The 19,122-nt window shown below is 39.9% G+C and overlaps 1 protein-coding gene across 1 annotated transcript in view; it reads right to left on the bottom strand.

Annotated features, from left to right (window-relative positions):
• The window catches only part of DPP6 (dipeptidyl peptidase like 6), a 245,207-nt gene that overhangs the window by 85,528 nt on the left and 140,557 nt on the right, over positions 1 to 19,122 (bottom strand). The window contains exon 7 of the mRNA XM_027879778.1: positions 12,698 to 12,779. Within this exon, the coding sequence (XP_027735579.1) occupies positions 12,698 to 12,779 (82 nt within the window). The remainder of the gene's footprint in view (positions 1 to 12,697; positions 12,780 to 19,122) is intronic.

Here is a 19,122-nt window from a genome sequence, read left to right as displayed (position 1 = left end):
TCTTTTATTTTTTCTCTTTCTGCTCTTTTTTTGGAGAACCAAAAGTGGGAGTGTATTCTGAAGAATTAAAAAAAAAAAGACACGATAATTTCAAAATGTTGTGCATCTCTCATAAATGCTTCTATTTATTTTGTAGACTCAGTAAAAAGATCTGTGCAAAGTGACAGAACCGCTGTTGGTCAAAGCTGAGCCCATCAGGGATGCTGGTAATGCCCCTGTGACAATGTATTTATCAAAGGGTAAAAATCCTGGTTTTAGACATGTGAGAGAGGAGTGAGAAAATGTGACAAAAACAGCCCTGCAGACACCACAGTCAGTGGAGAAGGAGCAGCCTGTAGTGGAGCAGATTTGCTGCAGGAGACCTGTGGTGGAGCAGCCTGTTCCTGAAGGACTGCAACCCATGGGAAGGACCCAGGCTGGAGAAGCTCGTGGAGGATTATCTGCCATGGGAAGGACCCCATACAGGAGTAGGGGAAGAGCATGAGGAGGGAGAAGCAGCAGAGAGGAAGCAATTTGAACTGACTGCTACTCCCATTCTCCCTCCTACTGCACCACCCAGGGGGAGGAGGTAGAAAATTCAGCAGCGAACTTGAACCCCAGAGAAGGGAAGAGTGGTGGTGGAGGGGAAGGTGTGTTTATTTTTGTTTTACTTTTCACTGTCCCTCTCTGTTACAACTAACTGGCAAATTATGAAATTTGTATTGCCCATGATGGTGACTGGTGAGTGATCTCCACGTCCTTGTCTCCACCCACGAGCTTTTCAGAGTATTTTCTTCCCCAGGCTCATGGAGGAGGGGGTGTGATAGAGCAGCTTGGTGGGCATCTGGTTGCTAGCCAAGGTCAACCCACTACAACAATGCCACAGTTTAATCAAGGACATTTTTTTTAAACTTTTCAGCATAGGGTAACTTCCTTAAAATATTTTAATTCCCATTCATTTTCTTTTGGGTGTCAATGATTGGAACATCTTGCGCTGAACTGTAGATTAACTATCTACATATTTATATGGTGGTATCCATCACAGTGATCTGAAAGACTCAGGAAAATATACAGATTTGCTTTCCCAATATGTCTAGGAAGCAGAAAAGTATTATGTCTTTATTTATATGCTAAATAGCTGGTTGAGGTCTGTAACAGAGTCACAGCATATAAATGGGGTTTGGAAGTGTCAGATCATGAACACAAGTGGTTTTGATTACAATCAAGCTCTTGCTGGAAATGCACATGCAGAAAGACCTCTCCCTTCTCTCCATTTCTAGCGCCCTCTTATTCCATCTAGGTATCTTGGAGACATCCCTTCTCATGACAGTTTTGTTTTTCCACTGCCGTAAGAAACGTGGAAGTTGAGGACTGTGAAAATGAAAAGCTGCAAAGAGAAAGATTCCCTGCTGTTTGTGCAAGTTAAAACTTGTCTGTACTACACGGAATTAGCATGCCCATCCTCAGCCATGTAGCACCTTGAAGCAGATACAGTAATTGTGTTTTCATTTTGTGATGTCAAGGAAATCTGATGAGCATTGTACCAGAAAGGTCTTGGCATTTTGCTGCTATTGCTCTTCCATCAGTCCTAGCTGAAAAATGTGTGATCAATTCAAAATCAGCTCTAAAGCCTGTTGCTGACTGACTATGCATTATTTAATGAATACTCTGCCAATTTCTTCTTTTGAAACTAATAAAATGCAAACTTTGATGTTCAAATAGCTGCCATTAATGCATTCTGTCATTAGTGCTGTTCTTAATGCAATATGACACAATTGTGCCAACTCTTACAGGTTCTTCAAAAAAGGGTAATAAAACCATAAACTGCTCCTCACCAGTGAGCTTACATAATAAGATCTAGTATTTTAATTACGCTTTTCTTCTTGCCATTTAAATATAGTTTGATAACAGGTGGTAAAAAAGATGTAAGACAAAAAAACTTCAAAATATTTTCATTCTTTCCATCAATCGGTTCATGTTCGTAATTTAGGAAAGAAGGAGATAGCAATTATGATGGAGCAGTGAGATAAAGAATTTTTAAATCAACTTTTTTTTCTTTACAAAATGAAAAAATGTCATTATTAAGACCAATGATGAAACAATGAAACTCTTCCACACAACCAGCACATCGCAGAGAATCACATCTTGATAAATAATTGACAGCAAAGGCTACAGTTTCAGTTTTTCATACCAGGGTTTATCTTTGCTTTAATTCAAGGTAAGAAGCTAACTCCTTAAGACAGCAAGGCTTTAGAGGACATAGCAGTTTCTGAAGGTATGCCACAAACAGATAAAACTTATTTGAATTCAACTTTACCGTGCCCAGAGGAGGGCAAAGGTGATATTTAGACCAAAGCAAGGACTACACCAGTTTAAAATGATTCTGCAGGAAATGTTTTAGGACAGAAAGGTGAAATTAGCCCAGGGGACCCCTAAAGCCAGAGAATACAGTAGTACAGATTGATGCATATAAGAATTGTGCTGATCCACAAACACCTCAAAACCAGTCATGGCTTCTCATTGGGGATCGAAGTCTTGGACACATCTGATACCAGTGGTGTAACAGCTTAACTGCATGGAAATCAATTCAGTGAAAGGAAATGCAACTGTTTCTGCAAAGGAAGCCACCAGATTTACTCTAAAAGACAAACAAAAAATCTGCTGTCTTCAGTGGCCTTGATTGCACATCTAGGAAAGGAAATGCAGCAGAATCACCACTTTTAAGTTTTGCAGATCTCCTGATTTTAGCCATAAATTCTTGGAAATTGCCAATATCCCTTTTAAAATAAACATTAAGGGTTTCACTTTGCTTTTATCACATATGATCAACAAAGAGACTAAGAAGTCAGAGAAAATGAAAAGGCACTCCTACATGTCTTCAAATAAAGAAATGTTTTCTATATCTATGAGCAGTTTCTAGAGCTCAATGAACAACATCTTAAGAGCTGCTGAGAGAGGATGTGGCTCTCAGGGTCTGGAGGAGAATTGTCTCTAGGGCTGGGGGAGATGGTCACCTTGCCTGCAGGAGGTGGGTATGAAGAAGAAGTGGGAGACTTTGCAACACCAGAGATGTCAAAAGGGGTGTTAAGGGACCTTCTCTGAAACTCTGTGCAAGAGGAGGGGCAATCAGAGTCTGAGATGACTGTGCTGGTAAATGGAGATTCCTGAGAAGGGGAAGGCTGGAAATTGGTGACTTCAGGCTCTGTGAGGAAGAGTCCTGATTTGCTGACAGAGCTGGAACTACAGACCACGTTCAATGCCCCAGTTGTGGAAGTGGTAGACCATGCTAACAAGAAAGGTAAGTGTGGACAAGAGACACCCCGCTGAACAGGGCTGAAGGAGGCTCACCTCAAACAACACACAAAAAGAAGGAGAAGATGAGCACACAAGTCCATGAGGAAAGCTTTCATATTTTACCAAGGAAACTGTCACAGCTGGGTACCTCTATGTGCCTGAACCCTAATGCTTGCAGCATGGGGAATAAACAGGAGGAATTACAGAACCACAAAATATTCTGAGTTGGAAGGGACCCAGTTTCTGAAGGTAAAGACAAGGATCATCAAGTCCAACTCATAAGTGAATGGCCTCTATGGTGATCAAACTCACAACCCTGGCATTGTTAGCACTGTGTTCCTACCAGCTGAGCTAATCTCATTAAGGCTTGTGTACAGTTGTAGAGCTACAATCCCAATGGGATCACAGAGACATGGTGGGACAGCTCATCCTGCAGGGCTGTGATGGAGGGACACAGGCTCTTTGGGAAGGACAGGCCAAGACACCAAGGAGGAGGAGCTTCCCTTTATGCCAGAGAGCAGCAAAGATGCCTGGAGCTCTGCCTGGTGATGCATGAAGGGCCAAATGAGAGCTTACAGGTCAGGATTAGCAGGCAGACCAGTGTGGGTGATGTTGTGGTGAGCATAGGCTGCCAAATGACCGGTAAAGATCATCAGTTACTTCTTCATGGATCTGCAAGAAGCTTCACATGCAAGAAGCCTCACATTCAAGTGCCCTGGTCCTCATGGGGGACCTTAACCATTATCTGCTGGAGGGTCAAAAACAGGGGCACAGTAACCCAGGAGGTCTGTGGAGGGAATTGATGGCATTGTCCTGATGTAACTGATCAAGCAGCTGATGAAGGAAAATGCTCTGCTGGTCCTCACACTTTCAAACAAGGATAAACTATAGGGGAAGGTGAGAGCTGGGAGCAGCTGAGGCTGCACAAACCATGAGGTGGGAAAGTTCAGGGTCACAGGAGGAAATATCATGGCAAAAAAAAGCATTAAGCTCCAGAATTCAGGAGAGCAGACTTTGGCCTGTTTGGAAACTTTCTTGGAAGAATCCCACTTGGATTCTCTCTTTGAAAATCAGGAGAGTTTGTAAGATCTTGTGGGTTTAAAGGTCTTTAGAGACAAGCCAAAACTGGCAAAACTAATACTCTAGATAAATGTCCCATATAATGGACTAGAGGAGCAATGACATTTCTGTGATATAGAGACACATTTCCAAAATTTTTCCTTTCAAATTGGATACAGAAAAGATTTTTTCCCCCTTGATTCTCCCATCTTAAGTCCTTCAGTACATTAATATTCTTCTCAGGTTTCAACCAGCATCCTTACAAGCCCTGTGCATTTTCATTTGTATTCTGTGAGCAGGTGAGTCCACAACACACACAGATTTTAATCACACCTTGAATCTGCCAAATAAACAATTATCATGATTCAGGAGATTTAAAAATATGTGTTCCAAGAAAAACATGCTGTCCTATTTTCTGTTCATCGGGGAAGAAAAGACGGTTTGTTTCACCTCAACAAAGAGAACCGTGTCTGCCTGGATTTCATTGCCCTGTATTCTAATGGGGTTATTTTAATTTATAACTGCCTTGTTACATAAAAAGAATGAAATAGTAAATGTACCGTTTAGTATGGAACTCTGATTCTGCTTTTAAGTTCTGCTTAATGGATTATCTTATATTCTGTAACCTAATATCACTGATGGTTATGGAGCATCACTATAAATTAGATTATTTAATGTGAGATGACACAGTGAATCATTTAAAATATTTTATTGTGTTATAGAACGAATACCTTGCTAAGGAGAGCACAGATATTTACTTGTGTCAGCATGAAGAAACTGGCAACTAGGATTCAGGATTCTTCCAGGTGCACATCTGATCTTGCACAGTGAGTCAGTCAGTGTAATATTCCTCTTTAATTAAAGGCTTAGTTATAGAAAAAAACAACACCTATTCCAGTAGGCAAACAGAAGAGCTAACAGAATTGTTCCTGAAGCTTTCTCATGTCTATGACAAGTGGCAGTTTCTGGGGAAGGAGAGACCAACACCAGGAATGAAGGTGAAACGCTCCATGGTCCCGTGGGTGGCACTGCTCAGCCCTGCTCGTGGCATCCTAACGTCTGTCACTTCATCATGCTCTCAGCAATGACTGCTGCTATCTAAAGTAAAAGGTACCTATTTTCATGGCACAAAACAGCAGCTTTCATAACACAACACTTTTCATAAGCATTTACCTCAGTGGACATCATCTACCAACCACGGCTTTGTAAGATGCCAGGAGCCTTTAGACAACTAGATAATTCTAATAGTTAGACCTCTGAAATGAAAGCTACCCTTCACAGAAAAAGATTGTTCAATATCCATGAAACACAACTGAAACTGAAGGAATTTCTGCAATAGGAGGGAATTCTTTTGAGTGGAACTGACCCAACGCTGGAATGTTGTACTGCCGGGAGTATTGTATTTTATGCAGCTTCAGTTGCACATAAGGTAATGTGGTATCATATAAAGAACGAGAACTCAGTCCTTTCCCTGTGGTAAAACAAGATGGTGAATTGCTCTAAGCACGTACATCCATTGATATACACACTTGTTGTAGGTACAGACTCAGTTGCCTTAATGGAGAGTGTGATTGTCTGCAACGTTTAATGCATTAATTGCGTAAGTCTCCTGTAAGTTAGGAATATATTGCTGTAACTTAACCAGAAAACAAAGTGACTTAGATAAAGTCACAGAGGAAGCCTGTGGCAGTGTCTCACCCCTGGGGTGATGCCTGTATTGTCCTATGTCTCTTATTAAGGTGTAAGGGTGGTTACTTTCTGATTTATTTGTAAAACTTCTATGGCAAATAATCTGTTTAATTTTTTTACCTCTGAAATCTTTCACACCCAAAAAAAGAGCAACATCTAATTTAAAATAAAATCAGTTGTATCTTTTTTTCAGTAACATTTATTGTAGCATCTTCAATTATCTTAAATATCTTGCTCTTTTGCCACGGATGAAGGTGCAGTACCAAGGAGACTGAGAGGGGAAGGCACAGGACCATTCTCAGCAGAGCTCATAACACTGACTGGGCCAAAGCCTCCCTTTGGGGAACAAGGACCCAACACAACAAGCCCACTGATGCCAAAGGAGTGACAAGGATGTGCAAAATTAGAAACAGGGCACTACTGCCACTGTAACCAAAGAGCAGAGTATCAAAGGAGAAAAAATCCCAACAAATGAAAGAAAACTTAAACACAACACTTTTCCAGTGGAATTATTTGAACAAAGTGAGAGGAGAAGGAAAAGGGAATCCCTAACAGGAGCAGCATGTCCAGGTGTTTGGGGTGTGTGTAATATATCTTACCAGAATTTCCCTAAGAAAATCATATTCTGACACTGGAAAAGAGGATGAGGAGGAGATGGCACATTACTGTGCTGAAACTCTTGTTTTTCCACAATGCAGGGGCCATGTAAAAAGTTGTCTGAATATCCCTTACCATGCTTAAATAGAGCTTATATAGACATCTGAGGGTGGTGGGGGGGAAGCTTTTCTTTCTTGCAGCTAGCAAGCTAAGCAAGCCAGAATAATTACATACAGCAGACCACAGATAAATATTGATTCAGGTGCTATTGAAAAAAGAGAAGGAGAGAGGAGAGCAGCTTGAAAATAATGATGTAAAAATCTATGAAATAATGGTAGAGACAAATAGACCTACAGCAATTATACACAGAGCAGTTCAAAAGCCCTGCTGGAATAGGAACAACAGCAGATGATTCAGTGCCTCCTGTGAAAATGGTCCTCCTCCCTTGATATCTGTGCAGCCCTTCTGCCTGGAACTAAACTGGCATGACAGGCACAAATTCAGGCAAGGAAAAAAATTTTAATTAGAGGAGTCACTCCAGTTTAGTTCCAGATGTCATCAGTGAACCAGATTTTTTTTGCATCTACATATCCCAGCTGGCAAAACATTGTACTACAGCATTAAAAAAAAAAAAAAAAAAAAAAAAAAAAAAAAAAAAAAAAAAAAAAAAAAAAAAAAAAAAAAAAAAAAAAAAAAATAAAAAAAAAAGATAACAAGCAAGATGAGTAGGTTCTGGTCATGTGCAGCAATATCTATCATTCAAATGTTTTAAGGAAATCCAGTATTTCCCTTAGTTGTATTGCACTTTTTCTACAGCAATATGTATGATAATAAGCTGTTTACCAGCTTCAGCATTCACTGTTTGAGGGCACCTGCAAACCCCTAACATGGCAGGGGCTAAAAGAATCCCCCCCTTTTTTTTTTTTTCCCCCTTGGCATTTGCATTTCATTGAAATAGAGATTTCTTAATGCATCTTCTGCTCCTGCTGCGAAACTGAACTTCTCTTACCTTAGAACCAATTACAAATTTGATTGCGGCACAATCTACAAAGAATAAGAGTTAGCTCCTGCTCCAAAAGGAGTTGACATTGGAAAAGGCTCATTGCCTAGGAATGCAGGAAAACCCCCTTTTGACCCTTTTGTGGGGCTGCAGTAAGTGCAAGGGCACACAAAGCTCCCAGAAACCCTAATCCTCTTCCTGTATGTTTTTGGTACTTAAAGAAACAGAGTAAACAGTAATAGGCTGACTGGCCAGGGGAACCTTCAAAAAAATGTTTCTCTTCCTTGAAGAATAAATACTATGATTTATGAGAGAGATTTTTTAGAATTATAACTAGTGCCTCTAAAGTTGTGCAAAACTGCTTCCCCCAGGATCTGATGTGTCACCATTACCATTAATATCTGTCAGGACTATTACAGATTCTGATTTAAAAAGGAAAAAAAAAAAAAAAAAGAAAATAGCAGCACAGCAGAAGTTCTTCTGCTTTTGAAATTGGAGTTTAACAGCTCCTGTGAACTGTATTTAGTGCTGTCAATGCAGAAAAATATTCACTGCATTTTATCAGAGCAGTCCTCATGTTTCCTCCTGCCTATGGCAATCGGGCCCATGGATATTCCTAGCTTCACCTTAAAGCAAATATTTTGAACCTGGATGTGCCCATTTCAGGATAACTTAGATAAAAGCCTCCTGAAAGCTTTGGATTTATTTGCTGAGCACCTTAGCTGCAGATAAGTGCTGGACAGTCTCTTACTCCTGAAGCTCTCCCTGACTTCAGCCACGCTGCCAAGCAAAACAGCAAAGGAAACCTCTTCACGTTGCACTTTCTGGATAAATAGACAGGTCCAAGCCTGTCAGCCACACAACTTTTAGGAAAGCTGAGTTCAAGATCATAGTAACTATTAACCTTTGCTTAGATACTATTGGGGCAAATGTACCATGGGAATCTCACGAGAGGTCTCGGCAGATGGGCAGAGCCTCACTCCAAGAGATGTAATGTGAGGAAGCTGGCAAAATATTCTAGAAGGATCAATTAACTGAAGATTTTTTTTTTTTTGTGGTAGAATTAAAAGTTTAAAAGTGGGTAGCTGTTGAGTCATAGATGGCATGATCAGAAAAAGAGAGGAAATCTAAGGAGTGAAGACTTATGCAGATAAGCACGCCCAGAACAGGGCAAAGGTACAACCTAACACCTTTTTTTTGCAGTCCTGTCATGGTACCCACATCCTCATAATGCTGGAAAGTGTCCCACAAACTGAGGATAACACAGCCTATTCACTAAAAAAAACATCAAGCACCATGCTGAAGGCCAGTGGGCTGATGAAACTGCATACTAAGTGTGACTTTGTGCTGTCGGGTGCACCATGGAAAGGATGGATTTTTCCACAGACATTTTGCAAAGTCATTTACGCCCACAAATAGCGAATATATCACGCTGCTATTCCAAGTTAACAGTGTTTTTCACTCATTCTCCAAAGGCATGAACGGTGGCTCATGTTGTAGGACAAATGAGAGGAATGAGCCCTTTATTAACACCCAGATTTAGGGAATGTGTTCCCTCTTGCAGTGAAATTAGTGCCTCTTAATATTGACTGTGGAGCTCATACCGGTGAGGGCCCCACACTTCCAACAGTTTTGTAAGACTTTTAATTTGTTAAGACTTTGGCTGAGACCAGAGAAAAGCTGAAGCATTTTTCTGAGGTGCCAGAAGTGAAGGGCTCTTTTGCATTCTGATCTTCTGACACAGATTTGCTCTGATCCAGTATCTGCCATTATTTAAACAGCTCAGTTGGCATGTGTGGCATTCTGCAGCCTAGTAAGAAGTCAAGAACTATGCTCTAAGGAGTTCATCATCTGAAAATTGGCATATAATTTAATGAGAAAGGACAAAGCAAAACAAGATAAATAGCAAATTGCTCCTGGGAATATTTTACTATTTATTTTTAATCGTAGAGAATGCAAATCATTCAGGCTGCTTCTGTTTCAGATTTGTTTCTTTTTTGAATGATTAGACATGCAAGAGAGAAAGAGGTCAGGCACAGCAACCCAAAGTTCCCCCTAGGAAGCATGAAATAGAAGCTACAAAGAGAACAAGAATTTTGGAATCAAAACCTCTTACTCTCCTGCCCTGCCTCTCCTTTGTGCTGCCAAAAAAGAACAAACCAGGAGATTTCAAGGGGAAAGCTTTTTCATTTCCTGAAAATTGGGGTATCTTCAAGGTGATACAAAACCCATCTGCCCTTTGCTCCCACCTTTCCTGGGAGATGCAGCATGAAATTGGATTGCAGCCTGTGCACAGAGGGATGCTGCTCTGTGCAGCACCAGGGCTGACACACACTGAGGTACCTTACTGCTGCTGTAGGGCCACCCTCAAATATTCTCACAGATGTTTGGCCCTGTAACCACCTGAAACCAGGGGAAATGACATGTAGTTCCCAGCATTTTACTCCTTTCCATCCCACTCAACATATTTCCCCTCCTTCTCCTGCAACAAAACTCAGTGTACACTTAGGAAGAACACATTCACACGATCAAATTTTAATATACTTTCATTTTTCTCTGTGCAATTGATGTTGTCTCCACAAAAGGTGACATGAATTTTGCTGGCAGTTATATTCTGAGTAACCCAATTAGTTCTGAAATACAGAACAGTGAGCATTGTGTTTTTCTCTCATTTATAATGTTCGTACAATTTTTTTTTAAGCTTCTTTGGCAATTCTCTGCTGATCATTGGATATAAATAGATTATATTGACGCATGTAAAAGCCTGATTATTTTATAAAGTACAGCTATAATTTTATTTCAAGGTAAACTGGCAAGGAAAAGAGCATAGAGGCACATATGTTAGAAGATAATGCTTAAACTACCAGTGAGGTGCTCTTCACCTACCCTGATTCCAAATGCAAAACCAGGGAATAGAGCTCAATTACAGGCCAACAATTTTACATATTTTGAATTAAAAAGAAAAAAAAAGTAGAATGCAGAACAAATCCACTGCAGCAAGGTATTTTACAAGATTCATACAGAATTCAACAGCTACAGGGATATTTAAAGGAACTTAAAAATATATAGCGCGTATCCCACAGAAGGAACATGTACTAAACTTGATGTCTTCAGGAATTCTCAGGGCTTTAAGTTTTCCCTCTAAATTTCTTAAAAAATATGGTGGAATGTGGTATTGGTTATTTCAGCATTAAATGATAACGTTGGGAGTAAAGAAGACTTTTCTTCTCCTGGACTGTATATAGTGCCTGTTGTATATATAATTTATTTATTTTGATCGGAATACTTTTCCTCTCTGTATGGTTATGTAGAGAATGCATGGTAGAGAGGCAATGGAGGCAGTAAATGGAGACATCTTGACTTTGGGATGAAAAAAGTTAAATCTTCTTTCCAAAGTGGAAGTTAAGTGAACCCATTCAGCTTAGTAAGATGAACATGAGTGTGAATCAATAATGCTCCATGATACAAGGTGCTCAAGGCACATAAGTTCACAACAAAACAGTATTAAAGAAAAGAATCACTTGTGAAGTGGAAAACATCACAAATGCAACTCAATATTAGCTTTTAATTAGCAGATGTATTTTTTCCTATATATTGTTAAACTCAGTTTGTTAGACTTAAAATAGAGGTAGTTAACAGTGAAGAAAAAAAATACTGTTCTGTTTTGGCTTTATTTGCTATGTCCTAAAGGTATTCCCTACCCAAGGTGGAGGGGTTGGAGCAACACAATCCCTAAGATCCCTTGCAACGCATTCTCTGATTCTATTTTTGAATATAATATGTTATCAGCTCTTTGCACATTATCATCAGTGGGCCAGAAGCACAATAATGAGGTTCCACTGGTCTTCCCCAACGAACAAAGGAAACAGCTTGGCCACACTCAGACCCCAGTTCCTGTGAATCGATACAAACTGCTCAGCAGTGATCTCTTGGGCAACAGACTAAGGAATTTGAAATGGCACATGTTAGAGGATGAAATTTGTACATGGGTGTGCAATAAAAGCAGTGAGCTTTTCAGAAGTCATTTTGCATAGAGGTTAAGGCTGCTGCATCGCCTCTCTGATCACGTTTGAGGTCGATGATCTCCCTGATGGAGCAGAGGAGAGACTTCCCTGTTCCTGTATCTGTTATGTTTTCTCCAACCTGATTTGCAGTCTGGCAATTATAATGTCTCCTGTTGCTGTTTTTTAGATCACAAAATTTGAAAACAATCTAGTTAAGGCCACAGACAAACAATCCCCAAGAGAGGACTGGGGACAGGAGACATATGCCAGATTTTTCTCATATAATGAGCTTTCAAAGCTCATTTCTTGGTATAAGACTTCCATATCAAAAAAGAAGTTGCCACTTTTTCTTTTCTTCTTACATTAGGGAGTGTTTGGAATATGCACAACCTTAATGTTGGATTTGCATCAGGATATGAAGCCAGGGGATATGGACAGGAAAAACATGCTCTGAAAAATGGGCACATCCAGGATGGCCACGGCTGAGGGATAAAATACTGGAGATTTCAGGATTGCTGCAGTATCAAAAGCTCCATGTAATATAATGAATCCCTGACAAGTGATGTTGTTGGTTTTTTTTAAACAGCTCTGAAAACTTTCCAGAATACACTTCTAATTCTGTCTATTTTACAAACAACTACAGGGCAAACTCAGGGCAACTCTGTTCCAGAAAGCTTCATTCTCCAAACAGGGCTGCTAATATTAACATATCCCCAGTGCCAAGTTTGCAAGTCTGAAGATGTCCTTGTGAAGCAAAGAGATGTGAACTAAATCACACTGTCTGTTATCTCTATAATCTGTCCTGTGTCCAACACTGGGAGAAGCAGGTGCATCCTCTCAAAAAGCTTCCATAAAGCGTCCTTTCTTTGCATTTTTAGACACAAATTCTCTGCACTGAATGTTTATATTTGGGAATTTTATAAATAAGTTTCATGATAAAGCAATCCCCATAAAGATGCTAGAAGCTACCACGTATGTTTCAAGAATCTAGTCAATAAAGAATTATTCTTTCTCTACTTCCAAGCAATAGCAGCATGGTGTCTAAATGCATTTGCACACTTGTTGTTTCTCTTACCAGCTGTTGCCCTTTTGGACCCCAACCAGCATACTGAAGCTTTGCATTGCTGACCTCAGGGGGGTACAAATTCTGAGGATCCCTGCAGAGAGAAAAAATTAAGATTTCAGCTTCAGAAATGTCCTTGTTTCAGCTGAAACATGAATACACACAAATACACATGAATTTGTAAGATGTCCTTCACCTGGAATCATCCAATAATTATTGCTAGATTTCAATAGACTTTTTTTACAGTAAGGTAAACACTACACCACTAGCAAGTGTTGGTAATATCAAGTATTTGAGTGACAATTTCTGTTTCTTACTAATACGAAGCTAAACATATTCGTTCCCCTGCTGACTTGCCTAAGCCTCAAGAATTGTATTTATCAACACTGATGATGTCCACAAATGATAAATAATAATTAAATCTTTGCATCCTACTGCCACAAGAAAAATATAATTTCATTTCCTTCACCCCATGGCTTTTCTGTCTAATAATTTCTCTTTGAACATGATGGCAGAAAAGTTTAACAACTGATATGCGTCCTGGCTTCAAAGAAAAAAGCTTCTTTATTACCAAATATCTAATTTTTAGACAATAAAATCAAAATGCTTTTCAAGTTCTTTCATCCATTACCTTCATTTTGTAGCAGATCATCAGTGAGACATAACAAATACAATATAGAAGAAGGAGGCTTTTTTTGGTAAATGTCAGAGCAGCATAATGTCATTTTATCACAGCACAGATAGCATTGACTTAACTGTATTTATACTCAGCTCAAATAATTACATTACATATTCTGAAGCCACATTGGTACAACTCTGTGTATAGTAACATTCTACAAAGAAGAACACTAATAAAGCCTGTATACAATATGCCTCATTAACAGATCTCAAACTGCTTGAAAAAGTAAGGGTACTATTGTCACTGGCCTACAGACAGCAATAAAAAGGCAATTTGAGGCAAACATCACCTGAAATCAGAGAAAAGAACCAAAGCCTTCCTAGCCTTTAAGCAAAAGACCTCCTTGAATAGTGTTTTCCAGGCCATTTTTTTCAAAACAGAACAAAACTGAATGTAATAATTACACACTAACTGAATTCTCCTTATTGCCTGTTTTGGGACCTGGTGCTGCACCACAGTGACGCTCCAGCTCAGCTCTCCTGGTCAGGAAGTCCCTTGGCTACACATTCCCACTGCACATTCCCACTGCACTGGTGCTGTTGCAGCAAGAGGAACGTTCAGAACTGATTTTGTGAAATCTTTCCAAAGTGAAAAAGCTATAATCTCTTATGAACTCCTGATCTATGACCAGCTACAATAAACAGACCCAAGGTGAGGACCCCCATGGCCTCACCCCTTTCACGGTTCTTGAAGGAGGAAGAGGAACTTCCACTCTCCCTCTAGAAGGTCCATATCAGCTTATAAACTGTGACCCATAAAGTCTGCAAGGCCCCTGGGAAGAGGTCCATGGAGCTGACTTTAAATTGAAGTGCTCAAGGTCACCGAATTAGAGAATCATAGAATGGTTTGAGTTAGAAGGGACCTGAAAGATCATCCAGTTCCAACCCTCCTGCCATGGGCAGGGGCACCTTCCACTCGATCAGGTTGCTCAGAGCCCCATCCAACCTGGCCTTGGGGCAAGCTGTGCCAGTTTCTCACCACCCTCATGGTAAAGATGACAGGTTTGATGCAGATGGGATGCACTGGGAATGTGGAGGGGCAAGAGTGGGTTGCTGAGGTACTGACACTTCAAATCTGAATGTACAGTAGGGTGCCCAGATAGCTTTTGGCTCTACATGCAAAGTGCCACCCACAGCTGCTGCCAGGAGAGTAAAATTACATCTTTTCTTATGGCTTTTACCCACAAGGGTGTCTTTGTGGGTAGACTAAAGTAATTTTTGTCAGGTATGGATAAGAGAATACCAAGCTCTTATACTGAGAGCAACCACACAATTCCCATTCCAGTAAAAAGATTAGCCCTACAACTTGTTCTGGATCTTTTCAAGCTTGTATGCATTACCTGCTTAAGTTTCCAGTCAGCTCTGACTGTTAGCAATCAATCTCTTTGGTTAGCTATCTTGATTATCTTAACAGAGAGTAACCTCTGAGCATAGAAGGAAAAGAGAAAAATAGTGAATCAAATCAAAACCTCTTGTGGGAGAAAAAGAGGTACTTCACTCTTTATCAAGTGAACTATCTAGTTCTTAGGTTATTTTACCCATGGTGAGAAGAAGAGCAAGAAATTGCAATTAGGAGTGGGAATACTGTCCCTAAATAAACAGATTATACAAATTGTGAGAACTTAAAGCTGTAGTGCTTCAGATAACACAGGTGAAGCTGAGGGACAGACATGCCAATTACAGCGAATAATTCAGACCAGAGCTCAGACAACTCCTGTCAGTTCTGCTCACTGCATCATCTTTCAGTAGAGGAAAACTCTAATGCAATGAGAAATGCTGCATAAACCAGCTTTGGTAGCTGATAAGGCGGAAGGAAAGACACCCCACTCAATCTATCAGCAAAGAGCTCTGCTGCAGACAACAACAAAAAAAAAAAAAAAAAAAGGCAAAGTCATCTTCCCTCTCTTGGGTATGGCCAAGGGAAAATGGAATTGCATCTCCTGAGTTCTTTCTTATGTTGTTGTGATGGCTGGGAAACATCCTGTGTAGCAAAGCCTTCCTTGTTTGCCTTGAAACCTTTTGATAAATATGTGATAGAAGGGCTGGCTGATGGAACTGCCTGTTGTCTGGAGGTGCCTGATTTACAAACCCAGTTACCATAAACTGCCACTATATTCAGGTAACAGCATGTACATCCAGGTTGTGATGCAGACCACTGAAGGCAGGTGGTAGCCAGGCATCCACCCTCATGCTGTGAGCTATTCCCTTCTACCACAGGCTATAAAAGCAGACTAAGATCCTAGTTTCTCCCCACAGATGTTCCCGAGAGATGGACGAATTTGTCTTGGTAGGTTTTGGCTTGTTCCTCATCTTTTGAAGAGATTCCTCTTCCCTGGAGCAGCAACACTCACTCACTCGCCTGCAGCAAACTTCAGGATCATGTACAAGGGGTTGGAGAGGACATCTTTCCTTGCCAAAACTGATCCATCAGGCTTCAGACAAACTGCAGGAATGATCTGGATATGAACTGCATCAGAAGTGGCCAGGGGAGACCAGGCTGCCAGCAAGCCCAAAGGCAGTACAAAAATGTGTTCACTTACTGGTGACCCTGACCACAAAAAGACCAGATTCCCAAACATTTACTTGGGCTCTGTTGGGTGCATGGTCTGTGGCAGAATATAAGTGAACTCCCTCCCTGGTAGCCCCAAGAAACCCATTTAAAAACCCATTTTCATAGATTCATAGATTGCTCTGGGGTGGAAAGGACCTTAAAGATCATCTAGTTCCAACTCCCCTGCCATGGGCAGGGATGCCTCCCACTAGACCAGGTTGATCAAAGCCCCACTCAGCCTGTCCTTGAACACTTCCAGGGATGGGCTATCCACAACTTCTCTGAGCAAATTATATCTTCATTAGCTATATCTTAATTTCTCTGTGCTATTATATGACCTAGAGAGAGAAGGAGGAAGATGAGCTGTCTACACAGCTGCTGTGGGTCAGATGGCCACAACCCTCTAATGCTCTTCTTGAGAAAGATCTTAGGGATCCTCAAACTGAAAAAACCTTTCGGAGAGCATCTGTCAAACACATTTCCAGTTATCCCATATTATTCTGGACCTTTAACTCTACTTGGTAAAATTCCCTTAAGGGAGTCAGACCTACAGACCTATAGTCAGATCTACATCCCCTTAGCTCTTGTCCACTTTACAAGTGTTGCATAAATGGGATCTCATGTCAGCCAGTTCCTTCTGGGAGGTATGTTATTACTACTAAGCTAACAGTCCTCCACTGCTACACCCTTCCTTCTCCTCCAAAAACAATCTGCTTAAAATTCCCCTGTATTTTTTTTCCTGAATCAATCAATACTGTGGGTCATCTCAGCCTCCACAAAGAACCAGTGCTCCTCACAGACTCTCGTAATTAGGGCTTGTTTGGATTTGAGCCTGTCCCTTGTGAGCTCATTTGTGCAGGATGCTGGCTTGGAAATGGGCAATTCTGAAGGCAGTCTGTATATCTCTGGTTCCTGGTTTGGACAAAGAACCAGCTTCACAGCGTCCCCACACCATTTTCACTGTTTCCTTATGAAAAAGAACCTTAATCTTAATTTCCAGCCAAAGAAATGGCAAGGCCTTATTAAATTGTTGCCATTACTTAATTCATCTCTTTAAATGACTGATTTTAAAACCTGGGAAAGAAGGGAATAATAACATCGTTTTAGGCCAGACAGAATATGGAGCAGGTGCTATATAAACTCTTCCACACTAAGATGACATTGTCTGGACCAGAGGCTGCTAAAGTGCTCCAGACACAGGTGTGACTTCAGCACAATGTTCCAAAACCACTACTGAAATAGTAAATTGAGAAATCTGTTCACTTAGATGAAGTTTTCTTCCAGAAGATCTCCCCTCAAAATTTCTGAACAAGGAAACTTCCCGAGTACAATCGGCATGCTGCCTGCCAAATCACTTCTGCTTGCAATAGGTCTCAGAACATGTATGTAGAATAAAACAAACTAATCAATCATATCAGGTTTCCTGCATTTGACTTTAAAAATTATGGTGAATAATGAGGAACTTGTTTGAGAGAGTTTGTATGGTTTTTTGCCAAAATTTTTATATCTTTGTGTTCTATCTTCTGACATTCTCTCCTAAAGAAGAACACTTTCCCTCAGAGACTTCATGGCAGTGAGTCTCCCTCTGAGCATAAACGTAACAAACTGTTCTCTATTAAGTTCTTCAAAAACAACCTGAAAAAAACCCAACAAAAACCTTCCACTGTAACTGAGGGAGTGTCTCCCTTTGCTTCAAAAAAATTATTTTGCAATGTAAGACTGAAAAAAGTCTGTAACTGATAATAGCAGTCAAAGTCTGGGGTATGGCTGTTCTTCTAAGGTCTGTTTTCATAACTTTTAATTTTAATTTGAAATTAAATTGAGCAACAGGATTGGTATGGAAATTCTCTGCATATGCTGCCACTGTGAGCAAAACCACAACAATTTATACCAAAGGCTTCTCTGGTAAGTCCGTCCTCTAAAGAAATAATCAAAACTATGCATATGAGCTGGGCAGAGAAAAACTTTGAACCTCCTTGCTTAACTTGCAAATGTCATAATTTTGGAAAAATTTTACTATTAGTATATGAAGATGTCAGTAGCATCTGCAAAAAAGTTGAATAAATAAAGACAGCTAAAAAAAAGTGTGGGGAAGGCAAAAATATCCCTGCTTGTTATCTGCATCAAGCCAGCGCTGAATATTTGGAAAGACAACAGTCTTAAGGACAACAGCTCAGAGTATTTAAGGCATTTTTTATGGATAACTATAAAAAATTATCTATTTATCTAAACTATCTGTCTCAGCAGCAGAACTCAATGTCTTCACATCTACTTCTAATACAATAAAATCAGACAGCAGCTAAGACAGATTTCTTCTTCCTTAGAAAGAAGGAAAGAAAAAAGACATAAATCTGGACAGATAAAGAAGTGGAAACTTCATCATATTTAAGAGTTTTTGATGTATGATGAAAAAAAAAAAACATGCTGGAAAAAAGTGGCAAAACCTAATTAAATCATGTAAAACATACATGTTCATGTAAAACATACATGTTCCTAAATGTACAAAGAACCATAGATAAGGACATGGAGAAAAAGGGAAAGATTTCCAAGAGGCAGGAATGCCACTTATTGAGAAGTAAACCTGCAATTTTAATGACTTGTTTTTAGTGACTAGACACAATTAAATGAATTGTTTACTTCAAAATTCACCAAGGAGAAGAGGAGACAGGTGCCATTAAGAAAATTTCTCTCCAGGAGTTACAGAACCCTGCTAAGACTTCCAGTGAGATAGAATAAAATACAATACAAATGGGAATCAAAGACTTGCCAGATAAGGAAGAAATAAGACTGTTAGAAGGTGCAACTAAAAGAATCCTCCTGGAATTTTAATGAAAGTGCTTAATTAGATGGGAAAGGTTCTTCCATTCATCTAAACTCGTTCACTTTTAAATATTTAATGCACATACTCACACATACACATATTTCCCTTACAGCACTTTTCAATGAACAAAAGTAGGAGGTGATGAAAGAAATCTCAACGTATTAATTTCAACTGCAGATAGATACACATCAGTTCATTCAGCTGTTCTTAAAAATAACAGAGCTCACCAACCATTTTTTTCCAAGATGAATGAATTCTATGGATTTAGAATACAAAAGATAAAAAAGCAAGGGAACCTAAAACATTTGTCTCTAGTTTGGTAATTCTGTTGGATTCAAGCCAACAATATGAGCTCAGAGGTTCTTTTTTAATATAGTCTGCAAGCAT

This window comes from Empidonax traillii, unplaced genomic scaffold, assembly GCF_003031625.1.
Source record: "Empidonax traillii isolate 1590-97213 ecotype Southwest subspecies unplaced genomic scaffold, ASM303162v1 scaffold58:size1836614, whole genome shotgun sequence".
NCBI lineage: Eukaryota > Metazoa > Chordata > Aves > Passeriformes > Tyrannidae > Empidonax > Empidonax traillii.
This window is presented reverse-complemented; position numbering and strand designations above follow the sequence as displayed.